This window comes from Felis catus, chromosome A1, assembly GCF_018350175.1.
Source record: "Felis catus isolate Fca126 chromosome A1, F.catus_Fca126_mat1.0, whole genome shotgun sequence".
Classification (NCBI taxonomy): Eukaryota; Metazoa; Chordata; class Mammalia; order Carnivora; family Felidae; genus Felis; species Felis catus.
The window spans coordinates 180419707-180438928 of record NC_058368.1 but is presented as its reverse complement, the minus strand read 5'-3'; the positions used below and the strand labels follow the sequence as shown (position 1 = coordinate 180438928).

Below are 19222 nucleotides of genomic sequence, written 5' to 3'. Positions count from 1 at the left end.
CTTTATTACCCTCCTCTGGCACTCCTCCAGCAAAACCTAACTGGTTATAATTTGGGGTGATTGACAGTGGTTTGGTTTTCTTCTATGTTCTTCTACCCACATGCCTTTGGGAGGAGGATCTAGAAATAATTATCAGGTCTCTCCAGGCCCTTTCACCTCAGCCCCTAGACAGCCTCCCAGGCTGGTCCCTTTGGGGGTCTGCAGGCTTTGGGGAGGAGACCCAGGAGGGCTGAGTGTATTCCTCTGCTGGCAACCGGCCCAGGGCCGCGCTGGGAGTCCCACTGGCCTCCACTGTGCTTCCTGGCTCCACTCCTCAGCAAGGATCATGTAACTAGTGTTTCTGCTTGTTTTCTTTCAATGTTTTAATACATTTCTATACTTTGAATTTTTCTCTAAGAAAATTAGGGTTCATTTTGAAATGACTTTTTTTTATGAAGGGGTAGGAAGAGGTTCTAAATAGAAGAACTGAAATGGAGTAGGAAGATATACTTGGTATTTTTAGTGTTTTTTCTGTCTTTTTTCTGGTTATAAAAACAGCAGGAAGAAAAAATCTCTGAACATTACCCCACCACTGAAAGGTGAACATGGTCAACATTTTGGCATTTTTCCTTGTAGTCATTTTTCATTTTTCTTGCAGGCAGGTAAGATTACGCTGTGTACACAATTTCTTTTTTTTTTTTTTTTTTTGAATATTTTTATTCTATTTTTGAGAGAGAGAGAGAGACAGAGCATGAGCAGGGGAGGGGCAGAGAGAAAGAGAGACACAGAATCTGAAGCAGGCTCCAGGCTCTGAGCCATCAACATAGAGCCTGGTGCAGGGCTCACAAACCGTGAGATCATGACTTGAGCCAAAGTCAGATGCTTAACCGACTGAGCTACCCAGGCATCTCTTCCTGCACAGTTTTGTATTCTGCTTTTTTATTCCTTCTTAAATTCTGTAATATAAGCATTCTTTCCTGTATCATCCAAAATGTTTCATGAGAAACATTTCAAACAGTTGCACTGAATGGTTATTACCCACCATTCATTCCCTATCAATTTTGAGGCTGTGTCCATCTTTTTGTATGACAAACAGTGCTGCATTAAACATCTTTGTGTATAAAACGTTGCACCTGAGTAGGTTGAAAACAGTGAGACAAGTGAGGCCCCTTGTCTTTGAGGAATCAGGTGCTTCTCTGACCCCTGTTTTATCGGTCATCAGCCTTGACTTCTGCTCCCAGGGCTCCAAGATGAACGTCTCTATTAGTTTACCTAATACACAGTTCTTTTCCTCCTTGTCTTTCACACCCTCACCTGTGGTTTTCCCAATAAAATTCCTAATTTCCAGTTTGTAGCTGGGGGTAAAGATAGCCTTTATTTTCTCTTCTTACCAGTTTTCCTTCTTTTTTTAACCCCCTTCTTACCAGACTTTATTGTTTAAACCTATAGCAGATAGTTTGTTTGTTTGTTTGTTTTTTTAGTGATTATTTATTTTTGAGAGAGAGAGAGAGAGAGAGAGAGCGTGAGGAAGGGGCAGAGAGAGAGAGAGAGAGAGAGAGAGACAGAGACAGAGACAGAGACAGAACCTGAAGCAGGCTCCAGGCTCTGAGCTGTCAGCACAGAGCCTGGCCCAGAGCTCGAACTCACGAACTACGAGATCATGGCCTGAGCCAAAGTCGGAGGCCTAACTGACTGAGCTACCCAGGTGCCCCCTGCTTTTTTTTTTTTTTTTTTTTTTTTTTTGTTAATGTGTCTTTATTTTTGAGAGAGAGCGAGACAATGCGAGCAGGCGAGGCAGAGAGAGAGGGAGACAGAATCTGAAGCAGGCTCCAGGCTCTGAGCTGTCAGCAACAGAGCCCTGTAAACCTATAGGGGATAGTTTTAAATTACTTCCCTCTTCTGGCCCCCCAATAGTGTAAGTCAGAGATCTCCACTCATTTTTTGAATTAAGATCTAAATTCAAGTCCTCAAGCTGCCTCTTATAGCTGAGCAGCCTTGGGCAACTTAATGTTGTTCTCTAAGGCTCCTCTCATTTATGCCAGGGCTCGTATGAGCCACTTAAACGGCTTGCTGTGAGAGTTTAATGCCATGTTGTACACATAAGGGACTGAGCATGTGCTAGCGTTATTACTCTCTGAAGGTTTTGACACTTGGTCCTTACAGAGGAGCATTGACCTTCAGATATTAGATTTTCATGACAAAATGGCACCATGAAATGCCACATCTGGAAGGGTTTGGTTGAGTCCATTCCCCTTGTTTCATTGATGGCGAAACAGAGGCCCAAGGACGAAAAGGACTTGATCACCATCACCTAGATGGAGAGAAGATACATAGCAGAGCTTCTCCTATAGGCAGGCAGTGAGGACTGATGACTTCAGAGTCCAGATGGAGCCCTTCCAGGCCAGCTGGATGCACCCTTTGATATCCAGACCCTAGGCGGGCTCAGGGTGGGGATCAGCTGATATCTCAGATCCCATCCATTGCCTTTAAAGCCCCCAGATCAATCTCAGAGCAGTTAGGAAGCTTGTGGAATATTAGGAACACTGTATATAGTCTCTTGCACTGTGCAGGTGATCTTTTGTGACACCTCTCTCCCTCTCTCTTCCTCTCCCCACAATCCTCTTGGGCCAGTTGGATATTCATACATTCTCCCCTGGCACTGGAGCTGAAGGCGGCTGCCAACTTGTGGGTTTCTTTTCAGTGTGGCTCACCATCTGGAGTGGCCACCTGGCCTCCTTGTGGGGTGTATGTGTGCGTGTGCATGTGCTCGGGCACCCGTGTCCCAGGGCCGGGGTATTGTGTCCCCTCTCTGTGCTTGAATGGCTGAATGAACAAGAGCAAGAGAACAGAGCACAGAAGACAATGCCCAGAAGTCATCCCGGCAGTATGAATGAATAATTCATATTGTATCTGCTGCTTTCCAGGGCTTCCTGAAATAGCTGTTTTAATTGCTTATTTGTTTCGCTGCTGACTTTAATTCAGCTGTCTTCAGCTCAGAACACTTTGGTGTTGAACGTTCACTTGTTAGGTAGGGCTTTCCTTCAGGGAACAACATTCTATTTATTTTCTTCTTTAAAAAAGAAATGATGGGAGGAAAATAAACCCTTAAAAAAAGTCCTATTTCTTAGAGGTGAAACCATTTTCTTTTCAACTCCTGTGCAAGGCTCCTTTGTAGTCAGTTACTGTAGTCCTCTGTGATCTTGGAAAATAAGGAAGTAGCAGTTAGATGGACAGACAAGGTGAGCTTCTGGGCTAGATCAGTCTGCTCACTGTGATGCAGTCAGCAGACACTTGGGTGTCTGCAGCTTTTCAGATTCTCAGACACAGCCAGGCCATGCCGGCTTGTGCTTTCCTAGAGCAGCCAGCTGCAATATCTAGGAGAGATATCAGGAAGGTCCTAACTGCCTAGGTGGGCAACCCAGGAAACTGCCCTGGCCCTGCTGCCCATAGGATAGTGTTAGGGGGTGTGGGGGGCAGAGTCATGCCCCCCCAGGGCTTTGGCAGGTCACATCTAGTGTCAAATACGTGGTTCAGCTTTGAAAAGGCTTCTTTCAGTGATCCTGGTGGAAAGCCTTGGAAAAGAGGGGTGGTTGGAAGCCAGGTTTTTGGAGCCCCTGATATATGCATACAGGGGCAGCAAGAGATAGCGAGATACAGAGTTTGGAGGGCCCAGGCTGATAGAAGTTGTGTGGGCTATAGCATGAGATGGCAGGTGTCAATCTGAAGACACAAAGGGTGCCCAGAAGACCTTGATGGTTGCAGAGATAGGGCCAGTGGACTCTGTGATCTAGTCCTGCACCTGTAGAACAAGATCCTGTAAAGCTGGCAGGCCAGGTACTGCCAGCTGCCCCCACCCCAGCCCCCAGCCCTGCTTGGCCTTCCATCTGCAAAGGGATGCAAAGTGAAAAAAGGCATTTGATGTGAAATAAATAGGAAAGAAAATGATGCTCACTGAGGGCCTACTATAAATAGACCAGCCCAGTAGTTGAGAACCTGAGTTCCTGGATCAGATCCAAATGCTGTCTCCATGCTCACTGGCTGTGGGACCTCAGGCAAGATACTGTGTGGGACAGGAACTCAGCAAACACTGGCAAAGGGCTGATACAGTCTGCCTACATGGCTGTGCTCTGGGAGAGGCTGGGTGACTGTGACCGGGCTCTGCAGAGTGGGGCGGGAGGCAGAAAGCTTTCATGGAGAAGGAGAGGCATTTCTTGAACACAAGGTTGGATACCATTCTTTAAAGCCTCTGCAGTTATGGGGCACCTGGGTGGTTCAGTCGGTTAGGCTTCCAAGTCCTGATTTCTGCTCAGGTCATGATCTCTCAGTACATGGGTTTAAGCCTCAGGTCGGTCTCCACGTCAGCTCTGTGCTGATTGTGGAGCCTGCTCGGGACCCTCTTTCTCTCTCTCTGCCCTCCCCCCTCTCAAAATAAATAAACTTAAAAAAAATAAATAAAGTCCCTGCAGTTATGAGGTAGAGGAGGCTATAGGTAGAGGAGGCTTAGGACCCACTGGTGGGTCCTAGTATGGTACCAGGACCAGAAATATCAGCATTACCTGGGAGCTTGTAGCAAATGCAAATTCTCAGCCCTGCCCAGAATCAGAAACCTATTGAATCAGAACCTGGGTGGAGGGGGGTTGCAACCATCTGTGGGTTACCAAGCCCTCTAGAGGATTCTGATACAACTCAAGGTTGAGAACTACTGCTGTATATAATAAGGAGATGTCAGGAGGGGTGCTCATAGAATGAGTGAATATAGACACCGGAAACTGGGGGAGGAGTCAGGAAATCTGGGTGCCTAGGAGAATCTCCTTCTTTGTGGCGGTGTGACTTTGGACAAGTACTTAGGGCAGTCTTGGAAACTCAGTACTGAAAAGCCCATTAGCAATCACTGTGTCATCTTTTCATGGTAGGGATGGGGAAATAGTGGCCCAGGATGGGGAAAGGCCATGGCTGCAGTCACTCAGTGGCAGACCTGAGAATTGAGGCCAGTTGGATTTACCTCTCAACTACCTGAGTGTTCCTGGGTGTATCAGCTCACTGCTCTCTGCCTCAGTTTCCACATCTGTAAAATGGACCTGATAATAGTACTTATAAGATTATCTTAAATTATTATTCTATTGCATTGAATATGGGGTTTTTCTTTCCTTTTTTCTTTACAATTTTATTGAGAAATCAATTATTGAAACACTAAATGGTATGCATTTAAAGAGGCAATTTGATGAGTTTTGACATACATATGTACATCTGTGAACCCATCTTCATAATCAATATAACAAACATTTCCATATTTGTGCCCTTTGCAACCCCTCTCTCTCTCCACCTGGATCCACAGGCAAACTCAGATCTGCTTTCTGTCCCTATAGGTTATGTTTTATTTTCCAGAATTTTATATAAATGGAATTATATAGTATAGTCTCTGTTTCCCTGACTTATATCCAGCATAATGTTTCTGAGATTCATATACATTGTTGCATGGATTAACAGTTTGTTCCTTTATATTACTGTGTAGTATTCCATTATATGATATACATTTGTCTATCCATTCAACTATTAAGGGACATTTGGGTTGTTCCCAGCTTGGGGTTATTACAAATCAACTCAACATTCATTTTTTTAAGAAGCACCATTATTTCATGTGCCACTAAGAAAGGGAAAATGCTACCAATTAAATTATAATCCAGTGTTTTAAAATTACATAAAACACATATCTCATACTTATTGAAATAAATCTTTCAAACTTAGATTTTTTTTAACTCACATATCACTTTTATACATACAAAAAAACAAAACCCCACTAGATAAACAAAGTAAAGATCCAGGATTCCTAAAACATCTTCCTATTCCAAATCCAGTTCTTTTTTTTTTTTTAATTTATTTTATTTTAATTCCAGTATAGTTCGCATACAGTGTTGTGTTAGTTTCATGAATCCAATTCTTTGGAGTCACTTTTTAACTCAGGATTATTGGTGTCTGTGTTTTGAATAGCTTCCTTGTTACCCTCAAAGTGTTGGTGGTACAGCCTTGTTATAAGGACCCACAGAGGAAGTCAAAGGCTTTGGTGCTGAGCTCTGAAGCCAGCTAGGCAATCATGTAGAGTTAGCCTACTTTGCACTCCTGCTTGGGGAATGTTGCTAAACGTGTCTGGTCACTGCCTCCTCAACCCTTCCCCACAACCATTTGGTTCCTAGGGGATAAAAGTGCTCCACTGTCCTCTCTGGGATCTTATCCTAAGCCCATGACGTCTTTGATGTCTGTACACAGGCAGGAACACCTCCATCAGGACTGCAGCCTGGCTGACAGTGGAAGATATCAGTAAGCAGTGGCAAGACACATCCCAATTTCAGAGATGTTAAGATGTATTTTTAAATGTGCAGCTTAGAATCATTGAAATATAGTCTATGTAAGGGAGCCTGAATAGTGCCTGGTACTTTGTAAACCCTCAACAAAATTTAGCATTGATGATGATGATGGTGGTGGTGGTGGTGGTGGTGGTGGTGGTGGTGGTGGTGATGGTAATGATTCAGCATTGGTTTCTTTGTTGGTTAAATAAAGGTGGCAATACCTGCCTCACAGAAATGTTGTGAAGATAAAGGAAATGATTTACTTTATATAGAGCATATGGTCCAGTGCCTCATACTTAACAGGATTTCAGCAAAAGATGTTTTCATTCTTGTTTCACTGCAACCACACAATGCTCTTGACCTTTGGGACAGGCAGCCAAATAATAGATTTATGCAGGCTAAAACTGCAAAGGGGGCCTTAAAGATACCATATTACAACTCCCTTGTTTTGCAGATGGGAAGCCCAGAAAGGGTAGGAAGCCTGGCTTCTTCTTCCATGGCTAATCTGGTGGCAGCATCAAGATTCAAACCCAGATCTCGTCTTTCCCCTTCCAATGCTCTAAGTGGTGCTGTCATGGAAGGGGCCACAGATCAAGGCAGGATCCCGGAGAAGCCTTCATAGCCGATTACTTCTAGAAGGACCAGCTCTTCTGGCCTGCATGGGTGGAGGAGGGTCAGAGCTCACAGAACAGAGGAATAGTCAAATTCCAGGGAAGGGTGGGCTATGGCCTCTGCTCTTAGAGCTGGAGCACCTGGGGAGACCCCTAGCTCATGGGACCAGAAGGAGTAAAGCTGGGGGGTGAGTGCCCTCAAGGTCCTGACTACAGAAAGGAGGAGCTCTGCACAGCCTACCCAACAGTACATGCCAAGTGCTGTGTTGAGTCATTCTCATGTACTAATTCATTTAGCCTCTGCAAGAACCCTGCAAGGCAGACTTTCTTAACCGTTTTATACCTATGGGGAAACTGAGACTCAGAGCTGGGGAAGGAATAGGCTAAATTTACACAGCTAAGAAGGACAGAACTGGCCCTTTCTATAGGGCACAGAACTGTCTTAGCCTGGCTCCAATTCAGGAATGAGGATGAAGCTGGGGAGGAGCTGGGTGAGGGACAAACACATAAAGCAGGTGCCCTGTTCTGTTGTGGTGTTGGGCTTTCAGGAAGTTGCCCTCTAATGAGGAAATGGGCAAAACGAAGGGTCCATCTCCCAGCCTTGTCTCTCCATGAGTGGATTCTTGCCCAGTGGTAATTCTCCTTTTAGTTTTGCAGGGTTAGTTAGCCCAGAAAATACTATCAGTAATTATGTCTTGCAGGGTGTTCAGATTTTCACTGCATTTCATACGGAGCCAAATTCAGCACCAGGTTGGCTTGATCTCTTGGTGGCATGAGTGTGATGCAGGCCTGGGACTGATTCCAGGTTTTAGTCTCTGCTCTGCTAATGGGTTCTTGGGTGGCTCTGGACAAGTCTTTTCTCTCTGTGCCTCAGTTTTCGCATCATCCTCAGTAAAACAAGGGGGTTGGTTTGTCAGATTCCAGATGTCCTGCTCAGTTTTTTCATTCATTAATACCTCTGCATTAGAGGCCTCCTTTGGACAGCAATGAAGATAATAATGAATTGCTCACATTTATTCACTGTATTCCAAATTTCTGTTTTATGCATTATCTCATTTAATTCTCAACACTGTGAAGTAGATCTGAAAGGTACCTTCCTAAAAGGGTAGTTATGAGGGCCAAGTAAGTTAATATACATAAAGTGCGTAGAAGAGTTCCTGGCACATAGTGTTCAATAAATGCATTATTATTTTTCCTGTTTTTCACATTTGAAGGCTGGACTGCAGAGAGTTTAAGTGTCTTGCCCAAGGTCATACAGCTTGAAAATGGCAGAGCCTGGATTCAAACCCAGGAGTCTAGCTCCAGAACCCTGTACTCCCAACCATTACTCTATGCTGCCTTTTGGTAAGACACAAGTTGGAGTGACATGTTATAGAGCAGGGTAAGGTGTTCAGTAAGAGTGCTGCCCCCCAAAGTCATGGTAATTCCACTTTTAAAACAAAGTGCTACAAGCTACTGCTAAAACAAGCTACTGCAGGCTCTAGGCTGAATTTGGCCTTCCGGTAGTCAGTTGGCCATGCCTACTCTAATGCACCATCTGGTTCTCAGGGCCATAATCTTGAATCCCAGCAAGTGGTATGCAGAGGGATAGCAGCATGGATTCATCACTGTGTCAGTGAGCTGGAGGGAATTGGGGAATGGTTAGACCTAGAGACCTGGGGATGGAGGTAGAGGAAGGAGACTGGCCCCAAGAACTCAGTGGGGGCAGAGTGAAGACAATATTTAGCAGGGGGGTGAGCCACTGGTGTGTATGGGAAGGGGGCAACCTAAAGAGGAGAGGAGTGCATGGAGAGCAGTCTGGAACCCTCCCTCCTGCTTTGCTCCTTCCTCATCTTTTCCCCATAAAAAAATTCCAGGAATGGGAGTGGACTAGGCCAAGAAAGCTTCTGGATAAACCAGCCCAACCAAAGTAGGGAAGCAAAGAGGTCTGGGGGCAAAAACACCAGAATGTTGAGACAGGTGTTTTGAGAGTGGAGGGAGGAAGGGAGGGAATTGTTTAAAAGGAGAGCTGGGGAGTTCCTGGTGTAAACACCTCCTCCAGAGAGCAGATTGGGAGAGACAAACCCTTTTTTAATCCCAAAAGGGAGAGTATACGTAGTCCCAGCCCCTCCAGGAAAGGAGGCTGTGGAGTACAGTGCAGGGTGTATTGGCTATTAACCTGGACGATTATTTTGCCTCGGCTTCCCCATCATGGAAATAGGGATAGAAAACCTAACTCATAATACCAGCTAATGTTGGTTGAAGCCCTGTATGCCATGGGGTCCGCACAGGTCATCTTAACTAGGTCATCATTCTTTACATCCCCACTATACAGACAAAGAAGCAAATTCAGGAAGGTTAGGGTTCATGCCCAAGGACAAAAAGTAAGTGACAGTGTCTGCTTGGGGACATAGGTGGCTGACTGTAGAGCTTGGGAGTTTTAGCCACCATGGGTTATCTCTTGAGATGAAGAATGATGCTGATGAGGATCACTAACACATCTGACCACCTAAGAGGAAAGGTGACGCACAATTCTCACAATGCATAGAGCAGAAAGCCTCTCAACAGATCCCGTTAACAACCCACAGTGACTGAGGGCTTATTACATTCCAGGCCCTGTGCAAAGCACTTCATATGGGTTATCTCGTTTGATCCCCACCACCTCTTATGAGATTGGGACTCTAAGTTTCACAGAGAAGGAAACTCCTCCTAAAGAGGTTACGTAGCACGCCTGTGATTGTGGAAGAGGTGGAGCAAAGTTTTCAGACTAGCATGAGTTCCTGAGCCTTTGTGGGTAGTAGCTGACCTGTCTCCACAGTAGCTGTGAAGCCGACCACCTTCTTCTTCCTTCCTGCCTCCTCCAGCCTTTCCTGACGACACCCTGTTTCCCCAGTCTCTCCAGTCTCCCAAACCCTTGGCCTTTCACGTCTGAACAGCTGACCTAGCAGCTTAGTAACCATCCCTACATCCTCTAATTGCCTGTGGTTCACAGCCCCGGGTAGCATAGCCACTTCGTATGCAATCACCAAATGCCATGGGGATGGGTCACTGCCTGTTTTAAGGGTAAGCCTTGGCTCCCTAGCCAGACCCACTTCTCCTGAAGGCAGAAACGAGGCTTATGCAAGTGCTGGAGCCCTCATGGTGTCTGGCATGGGACCAGGCTACTGTGTCTGTGCAGTAAATATGTGTTGCTTGAAGGACTGATGGACAGGAGAGAGAAGGAGAGCAGAAGGTGAGGCAGGGAGCTTCTCTAGATCACCTTCTGCCACTTGGCACAGGGGTGGCACTTATCAGGGACCCCAGAGCCCTAAAAGTCTGTCCTCTTCACCCTTGTGTCCCTACCACATCGCTTATAACATAAAGATATGTTATGTGGCCTTTTTCCTCCTCAAACTCACCAACATTGTCCCACCCCAACTGGCCTTTCCCGTTGCTTCCCAGCATCGGGTCTCCGCTCCAAGATCATCTATTGCAAGAGGCTTCCCTTGACACTCCCTCTCTTCCACCCCCCACCCCATTACCCTTGATCCCACCCCCTTGTTGTATTTTTCTGAATAGCATGAATCTCTGACATGATTTCGGTGACTTGCTTCCTGGTTGGGGTGTGTCTTCTACTAGAATGTAAGGACAGGTCCCTGTCTGTCTTGTCCACTTCTGCATTTGGCATTTAGGAAGTTTCAGCTGTTCTGTGTGCGCAGCTCTCCTAACAAGCTCTGAGATTTTGTCTCCCCCAGATTTGTTAGACGTATGAATGAATGTGTTTGAACAGAACTGAATTAAAGGAATGAAGGAGGACTTCAAATATTGCACTTTCTTCCTACCCACCCCAGCCTTCAAGGTGCAAAAGGTGAAGGGGCAGCTGTGCTCTGCAGCAGCCTGGAGGTGAGGCTGCGAAGTCAGTTGTGCAATCTAAGCTATGGGAACTATGCGTGTGAAACACCCGGGGCGGAGGAGCCGGCCGGCTCATCCTGCCTGAGCTGGGAGGAGAGGTTCCGCTGAAAGTTTGGACAGTTCTTGGCTTAGAATCTGGAGGGCCCTTTAGAAAGTGATCCCGCCCAGCTGGCCCTCTGAGAGAGCCCAGTTGGGGGCCAGCATCCTGCTGGAAGGCCATAATGAGGTTACTGTGGGAAGCATTCAGATTGCTGGGGAAGCATTAAGAACATGAAAGATATGCTACGCGTTCTTCAGTCTCCAGAGAATCACCACCCAGTGTTAGACTTGGCAAAAGGTCTTCCGTTCATTCTCTGAGCTGCCTGCTTAGAAGGGATGCACCGCCTGAATACCGAATGCCAGCCATGGCAATCTGGGAGCCTCTCCCACAGACCGTAGGAAAGCGACACGAAGCTGGAGGAGGGCAAGGAGCCTGTGTTCCTGGACAGGTGTGCCCTTGTGCTCCCTGTAGTGTGCTCCCCATAGGGTGATCCTGGCAGAACCTACCTGTCTCCAAGGTGACACATCCGGGCCTCTTTTCCAGGAGGCCCTGTTGTGAAACATTCAGGAATGTTTGTGTTCCTTCAGAGATTTGTAATTAAGAAGAGGCAGAACTAGTTTTTGCTTGGCCCTCTTCCCTCTTGCCCCTCCAGCATTTGGGGCATTTCGATTTCATGATTGGGGTTTTCAGTAGCCCAGGACGTGGAGGCTGGAGACTGCCCTGAAGCTGAAATGGGGTGAATCGCTTCATCAGAGGGTGGGGGCAGGGAGTTCCAGGCAAGCCCCCAAGTCTGGGCCACATCTGAAAGCAGACATCTCTTCCCAGCTCACATTCTTGGCACTTGCCCAAGGGGAAACATTGCAGGCCAGAGAAGCACCCACAGTTTCCCAGGGGGAACTGGTTTAAACAGACCGTTCTTCTCTCTGGCAGGAAGAGTGAATGTGTGCACGTGCATATACGTGTGTGTGTGTGTTTAAATCTTTGTGCAGCTAAAAACACTTCTCTTCATCCTGATTCTCTGAATGACACGTTGCTGCACACTGAATAATTCATCTCCTTCTTGGCATTTGTTCCAGAGAGAATGTTGCTGTCCAGATTTCTTGTAAGTTGCATAGTCTCCCAATAGAAGCTTTTCTCTTTCCCATGGAAGAGCTCTGGGATCCAGGATATCAGCCCTCTGGCTTTTCCCCCAAGATTGCTTTGAGGGGGAACCCTGAATGTCAAACCAGAGCCTGCCTTTCTCCACATGCCCTCTTCTTCTGTCTTTGGGTGCCCTCTTGACTCACTCTTCTTTATCCCTGATGGGCACAGTTTCTGTGTTTGCGGCAAGTAGAAGTGCACCTCTCAGCGCCTCCTGTAGGATATCTCTATGACAGTCACATTACTGATGTTTGCGCTTACTTATCTCAGTTCTGACTGCTCAGTGTCAAAGGCTGGAATGATCAGCCAGGTGTATGGTTTTCTGGAAAAGTGATGCATTTTGGTGTTGCAGACCTGCCCCGTCTCCAGTCCTCACCCTCACAGAGAGTTCAGTGAATCACTGGTATTGATGACTTGGATGACTTTGAAACATTTGATTGTCTTTTCATTAAGCAGCTGTGGATTATCCAATGTGTTGAACATCTTCGTACCAAGGCACAGGGGGCTGAAGGTGCAAATATACCAAAGCTCCAGTGCCTTTTGCCTACTTCAGACTTGCCCCTGATGGTCCAGAGTCGTCATCTGTATCTCTGGCATAGCCTACTTTGTGTTCCAGATTGTTCTTGGTCTTGTTAGTTTTTATGAGCAAAGCTCAAGTTTGGGAGTCAGGTAGTGGGGCTTCAGGTTATACTTCTGTGGTTTACTAACTGTGTGATATTGAGCATGTTTTCTCATTCATAAAATGAAACAATAGTGCCTACTACCCAGAGAGAGAACATGACATATATAACTTGCTTTCTAGGCTTAGATTTAGCCATTATTAAATAGTTTAATTACACTGATACATGAACATTACAGAGAAATTAGTAAAAGAAATTACATTAAAATCTGTGTACCAAGGTAACATTTTAATGTACATCTTTCTAGTTTCTCTTCCATATGTGCTGCCAAAGTGAGCACCCAGTTTCTCTCCCACACACGCATGCAACATGCACACACACTTGCACACAAATTTTTAGGCAAAATATACAATAGTAGTATCCTGTCGATTTTCTCTTTCAACAGTGTTGTTCTCATAATATATTGAGAGCATCCTTCCGTATTAGCAAAATGTAGAACAATACATTTATTTTTCATTCCCACATATTCATTATTACAGTCACCCATTCCACAAATATTTATCAAGCACCAGTTGTGGGGGACACAGGAATCTGTTGCTTAGATGCACCATTGATGAAAGCATTTAATTAATCCCTAGGGAGGAATTTTGAAAGGTGATGATCCAGGGGAACTGTCAGAAAGGGACGTATCGTTTTGGTTTTCTGGGTGGCAAAAGGTATATATAGTAAGATTCATATCTCTGCAGCCAGGCTGGCAGGCGAGGCTTTCAGGGCAGAGGGCAGAGAGAAGAATGAGTCAGAAAAAGAGGTCTGACTCTAGCATTCCTGGTCCCTCACAGATTTTTCTTTCCTCAGTAAGAGAGTAACTCTCCGTGGAGAGGTATGCCTGTGTGTGGACTTTTTCTTCAGAGGCTCTTTCAAAGATTTGCTGCATAAAATGTTGTTGGATGCGATTTGGCTCTTGGAGTTCACTGGTCTTCATTGTCTGTAAGGGAGAACCACTTGGTGAAGTTTGAGGAGAGGGAGGCACTATGGGATGTGGCCTTTAGTTTCTGAAGTCTGGGCAGGGCATGCGGTGGTGGTGGTGGCATGGGCTGAAGACCGCTTTGCAGGACTTCTATCCAGACTGGCACAGGTGTACCTGAATGAGGAGTATCGTCTGCTGAGGGAAGTCCCTATCACCTGTGTGTCTTCTCCATTTTTCCCTGCTTTGACTCCAAGACAGTGGCTTGTGATTTTTCCATGGGACTCAGGAGATGCACTGAAGATGTCAACTTTCAAAAGAACCCTTGAGCTCACACACAGCAGGAGTTCTGGAGACACATTTCCTTGCTTGAAATCCCAGTTTTGTCATTGACTTGGAGAATGTTATTTAGTCTTTCTTAGCCTCAGTTTCCCCTTCTGGGAAATGGAGATAACAATAACTGATGTTTTGTGAGCACTCATTCACACCAGTATCTGTGCTAAATGCTCTTAAAACATGACGTTAGTTAACCTAACCTGGACAGTTATTATTATCCCACTTTTCAGATACAAATACTAAGGTTCAGAGAAGTTAAATAAGTTGCCAAACCCACACAGCCAATATAAGTGATGCTTATTGAATCCTTATTTGACGGTGTTTAGTCTTTTGCATATCATATTTACCTCTAGCCTCACCCTCATCATCTCCCACAATGCAGCAGTAAATTACTGACTAACGGAAGCTTTTGGAATCTCCATTTATTCAGTAGGTATTTTTCGCAGCCTGCCTGACCTTGGATATGTAGTGGCACGTTGGGCACACCACATTCTGTCCACCAGGGGCTTTTTTAGTGTTTCTTTTCTCCCACGTGTGTGTGTGTGTGTGTGTGTGTGTGTGTGTGTGTGTGTGTATAGTAGTATAGTGTATATATATATCTATTTGTGTGTGTGTGTGTGTGTGTGTGTGTATATACACACACACACACATATATTTTAAATGTTTATTTTTGAGAGGGCAAGGGGAGGAGTAGAGAGAGAGGGAGACAGAGAATCCCAGGCAGGCTCCATGCTGTCAGCACAGAGCCTGACACAGGGATTGAACACATGAAGTGTGAGATCATGACCTGAGCTGCAATCAGGGGTGAGATGCTTAACCAACTGAGCCACCCAGGCACCCCTCCCCTATATATTTTGCTTTAAATCTGAGCTGGAGTGGTTATAGGAAAGGAGATTGCACAGTACAGGAGAGAGGGTAGTTTTTTGAGGCTTGGAGGGAAGGTCTTGATCAGAAATCCTGGACCCTATTTCAGTCTATTTTCTTCCTGTCCTGTTGTGTGTAAGCTAGCCACTCTATCCAAAGGGTGATGAAACAGAGCCGTGTGGCCTTCCAGGACTCTGAGGGCTTGGGAACAGACTGGAGAGAGAGAACATCTGAGTATGGGTTTTAAGCAGAGGCAGTAATAGGAGAAACCAAAGGGGCTTTTTGGAGGGGCCACTCAGGCTGATTGGCTGTATATCTAGGTTCGTGGCTCCTTGCACTCTGACTGAAATGCTTAAACGATGGTTTGTGCTGTTTTCCAGCCTTGACAGGCCTTAGTTCATTTAGTTGGATGATTTGTCTGTCTGACTTAGCCACCAAGTGGGTGATTACCACCACTGAACACCAAAATGGGGTCTTAGAGAGTGGTTATTACCAAAAAGATCAGTTTGGCCTGGGTTATCTGGGGAAGGACAGAGGTGGGTATAGGCATTTAGGAACGGCTCAAGAAGCAGATAAATACTGCTTCTGGCCAAATTCATAAGGACGGAACATCTGCCATTCTAGATGCTGCTGTAAGCCAGCTTTACAGAGGGCAAGTGGGCACAACAGACATAGGGTAGAGCCAGGATGAAGACTGGGGGTGGGGTGGGCAAGTGAGTCACAGATGAAGAAGCCAGTGAGGGCTGGAGTCCCAGTCCAGAAGCGAGACTTGACCTTCGAACCTTTTTCTGCACACCGCCCAGAGATGCAGAAACAGAGGCCCAGAGAAGGAAGCTGACGTGCTCACATCATTCCCAAATCAGTGGCAGAGTTAGGCCTGGAATGCCGAATCTCTGCTTCCCTCCTGGGTGACGTAATCCTGCTGCTGCTGCCATGCACTCACCTTCCTGGGGGCCTTGGGCACAGCAGAGTTGGGGTCAGTGTAAAGTCTGTGGCTCTGCTGGGTCAATCCAGAGGAGCGGGGGGCTGAGAGAAGCAGTGAATTGCAGGGCTTTGGGGACCGTGGGCTGATGGAGTGTGTTTCTCCTCTCCCTTGCCAGGTACACCAAACCACTCACCTTTGCTGACTGCATTAGTGATGAGTTGCCACTAGGATGGGAAGAGGCGTATGACCCACAGGTCGGAGACTACTTCATAGACCACAACACCAGTAAGTTCCTGTCCAGCATCCCTTCCCCATCTTGCACCCCATCCCTCTACCTCCACACCCACCCCCCAAGTCTGGAAGAGCTGCCGGCAGAGGCTCTTGAAGCCAGATTGTGTTTTGTTTTATATAGAGTGAGATGGAGATGTCGATGTAGATATAGATAGATAATGTATGCTCGTACAAAATAACCATTTAGAAGGATTTTAAATAGAATCTAAAACTCTCCCCTCACAACCCATCTCCCCAATTTTACAGAAGCAACCACTGCTAATAATTTCTTGTGTATCATTCCAGAAATGTTCCGATTGTATGTTTGTGTGTATATGCAGATATCCTTTTCTTTAACATATACCAATTTTTGTGCGTACAGATTTTTTTCCATGTAAGGCAGATGTGTCATTGTCATTACCAGACCAGAGCCCCAGCATGTCCCTAGCAGCATGCATACATGTGTGTCCATAGTGGATTGGTATCAGTTGTGGTGTCTCTAGCTCATTATAGTGGTCAGCTGACCTTTGCTTCATGTACATGATCCAAGTATCCTGATCCAGAGTAAAGATTCCTAGTGTCTTTGTCTCTGAGGCAATGATGTAAGAATAGGTTGAGAAAGGGACAAGCGTGTTGTCTAACAGGTGGAGGAACCCAGGTCATGGTCCCTGAGCCAAGGAGACTTAATGGGTATTTGGGCTTCATCCTTTTTTTTTATTTTTTATTTTTTTATTTTTTAATGTTTATTTATTTTTGAGACAGAGAGAGACAGAGCATGAACAGGGGAGGAGCAGAGAGAGAGGGAGACACAGAATCTGAAACAGGCTCCAGGCTCTGAGCTGTCAGCACAGAGCCCGACGCAGGGCTTGAACTCACAGACCGTGAGATCATGACCTGAGCCGAAGTCGGACGCTTAACCGACCAAGCCACCCAGGCGCCCCTGGGCTTCATCCTTGGTACACCTTCTTGGCCAAGATTATGTCCTGTCCTCTGAAATTCACTGCCCCACGTGTCCATGCCTGTCTTGCTTCCAGCCTTCTGAAGTGTAGGATTCCCTTTGTCCTGTCAGGAAAGAGGTGAATGGAATGAAATGGGATGTGCCTGGCCAGGCCTGAAGGCTGAGAATAGGGCACGAGATCCTAGTAGCCTCTGTTTACTGACCACACAATCTGTGCCATGTGCTGGAATAGACACCTGATAGACGTCTTCTCACTTAATCCTCCTGGCTCCCCTGAGGGGTGTTAGGATGATTATCCCTGTCTTACAAATGCAACTTAAAGGTCATCACTGATTGCTTGACACTCAGGGCTAAAGCACAGCAGAGCTGGGATTCGAACTGCTACTAGGGAGCCGAGTGTGCTCCCCGATTCGCTTTCTCCTCCAAGTTCAGTAGCACCTGGCTATGCCTGTGTCGTGCCCCTCATCACTCTGTGGTATAACCATTTGCCTGTTGTAAAGCAGGGCAGTGTCTAATTCATCATGCCGCCCCAGGCCTGTGCTGGGTAAGGCACATAGTAGGTATGCACTTGATCTTTGCTAAATAGGAAAGAGCATACGTGCATGAACTCATGACTAAATGGATGAATGAGCAGACTTCGTCGGCACCAAAGTGTAGACAAGTTTCTGAGAGACGGCTAATGACATTAATTGCATTGTTGGGGGTAGCAGAGGTTTTTATTAGCGCTCACAATTGCATGCTAGAGAATGAGAAGTAAATATGCCTAATTGAGTGTGTACAGGGAATGAGGTTAATGCTTGGAGGGCTGCACAGTATGCTGGGTTCAACAGTGATGTACAGGGACCCAAACCAGTCTACTCCTTGTGTCTAATTACTGAGTTCATCCCCCTCATTAAAATCTGATGGTAAGAGCAGTATTTTAAGGTGCTTCTGGGAGTTGTTGGAGAAATAGAAGGCAGGAAGGAATAGCAGGCAGTGGCAGAGTTTACTCTTGAGGAGATGATGGCAGAAATGGGATGTATGGGCAGGTGAGTAAATGGGGGCCACAATAGGAAGAATTCTGACAGTTTTACCAGCTCTCAGACCACTGGGTGCCTTTTGCTTTGAAGGTGTCCTGGTTGGATGGAGGGCACCACCTCCTGCAGATGGAGCCTGTGTGGGGTACAGGTGGTGGGAGTGTGACCCTCGAGGCCTAAGCATTCAGAGCCGGGGACTCAGATCAGTCCTCTGTGTGTGTGTTGTTCACAGACTGAAATTACCTTCTCCAGTTATAAACATAAGAGAATTGAATAGGTTCAATCCACTGTCCAGCATTCATTCATTCAGCAAATATTCACTGACTATCTGCAATGTTCCAGGCACTGTTCTTGGAACTTGGGATACATGAGAGCGTTTGTAATGGCAGTGATTCTGGCCCTTAGAGAGCTTTCATTCTGGCAGAAGAGACAAAAAAATAACACAAATAAGCATATTATGTAGTACATTAGACAAAGTATTACAGGAGAAAGGAAAAGAGTGTGGGCTGAGACGTGCTGGGATGAGTTTGAGGGTGGTGGGGAAGGACAGTGGCCATGGTCTTCAGGAAGAAGACCTGGTTGAGAAAATGAGATTTGAACTAAGACTTGAGGGAGGTAAGGGGGCCTTTCAGGTAGAGAATTGTTAGAGCAAGAACTCTGAGTAGTGGCCATATTTAGCTTGCATGGGGATGACAAGGAGGCAGGTGTGCACATGGCAGAGTGAGTAAGGAAGCCGGGAGAAGGACCTCAGGCCAGAGAGTTGCAGGGCATAGGTGGGGTGGTGGTTTGCCTTAAGGGCTCTAGCTTTTTGCCCCATGTGAGATGAGAGCCAATGGAGAGTTTTCAGCTGATGAGTGGCATGATCTGCTTTATGTCTTAAAAGGGCCACTCTGGCTGCTTTGTTGAGAATAGAACTTAGTGGAGCAAGGACAGAAGCAGAGAAGCTTGTGAGAGATGATTGCAGTCATCCAGGTGACAGAGGGCAGTGCCCCAGACCAAGGCCTTGGTGGTGGAGGTAGTGAAAAGTGGCCAGATGTGGATGTATTTTCAAGGTGGAGACAACAGGATTTCTTGGTAGACTGCATATGGAACATGAGAGAAAGAGGAATGAATGGCCCTCATGGGGCAGAGCAGCTGGCAGGATGGAGTTGCCATTTATTGAATGGAAAAAACTAGAGTATTGGGTGTAGGGAGGAAAATGATTTTGGACATGTCGAGTCTTCTATACCTGTTACACATCTAAGACTTGAGGGAGAAGTCTGGTATGTTTGATGGAGGAATCTGG

General features: G+C 46.2%; 1 protein-coding gene across 3 annotated transcripts in view; it reads left to right on the top strand.

Moving 5' to 3' along the window:
- WWC1 (WW and C2 domain containing 1) overlaps positions 1-19222 on the top strand; it is a 152941-nt gene that overhangs the window by 55096 nt on the left and 78623 nt on the right. For all 3 annotated transcript variants that reach the window (XM_023259830.2, XM_045035884.1, XM_023259831.2), the window contains one exon: positions 15869-15978. In XM_023259830.2, coding sequence (XP_023115598.2) covers positions 15869-15978 — 110 coding nt within the window. Of the gene's footprint in view, positions 1-15868; positions 15979-19222 lie in introns of those variants that run through there.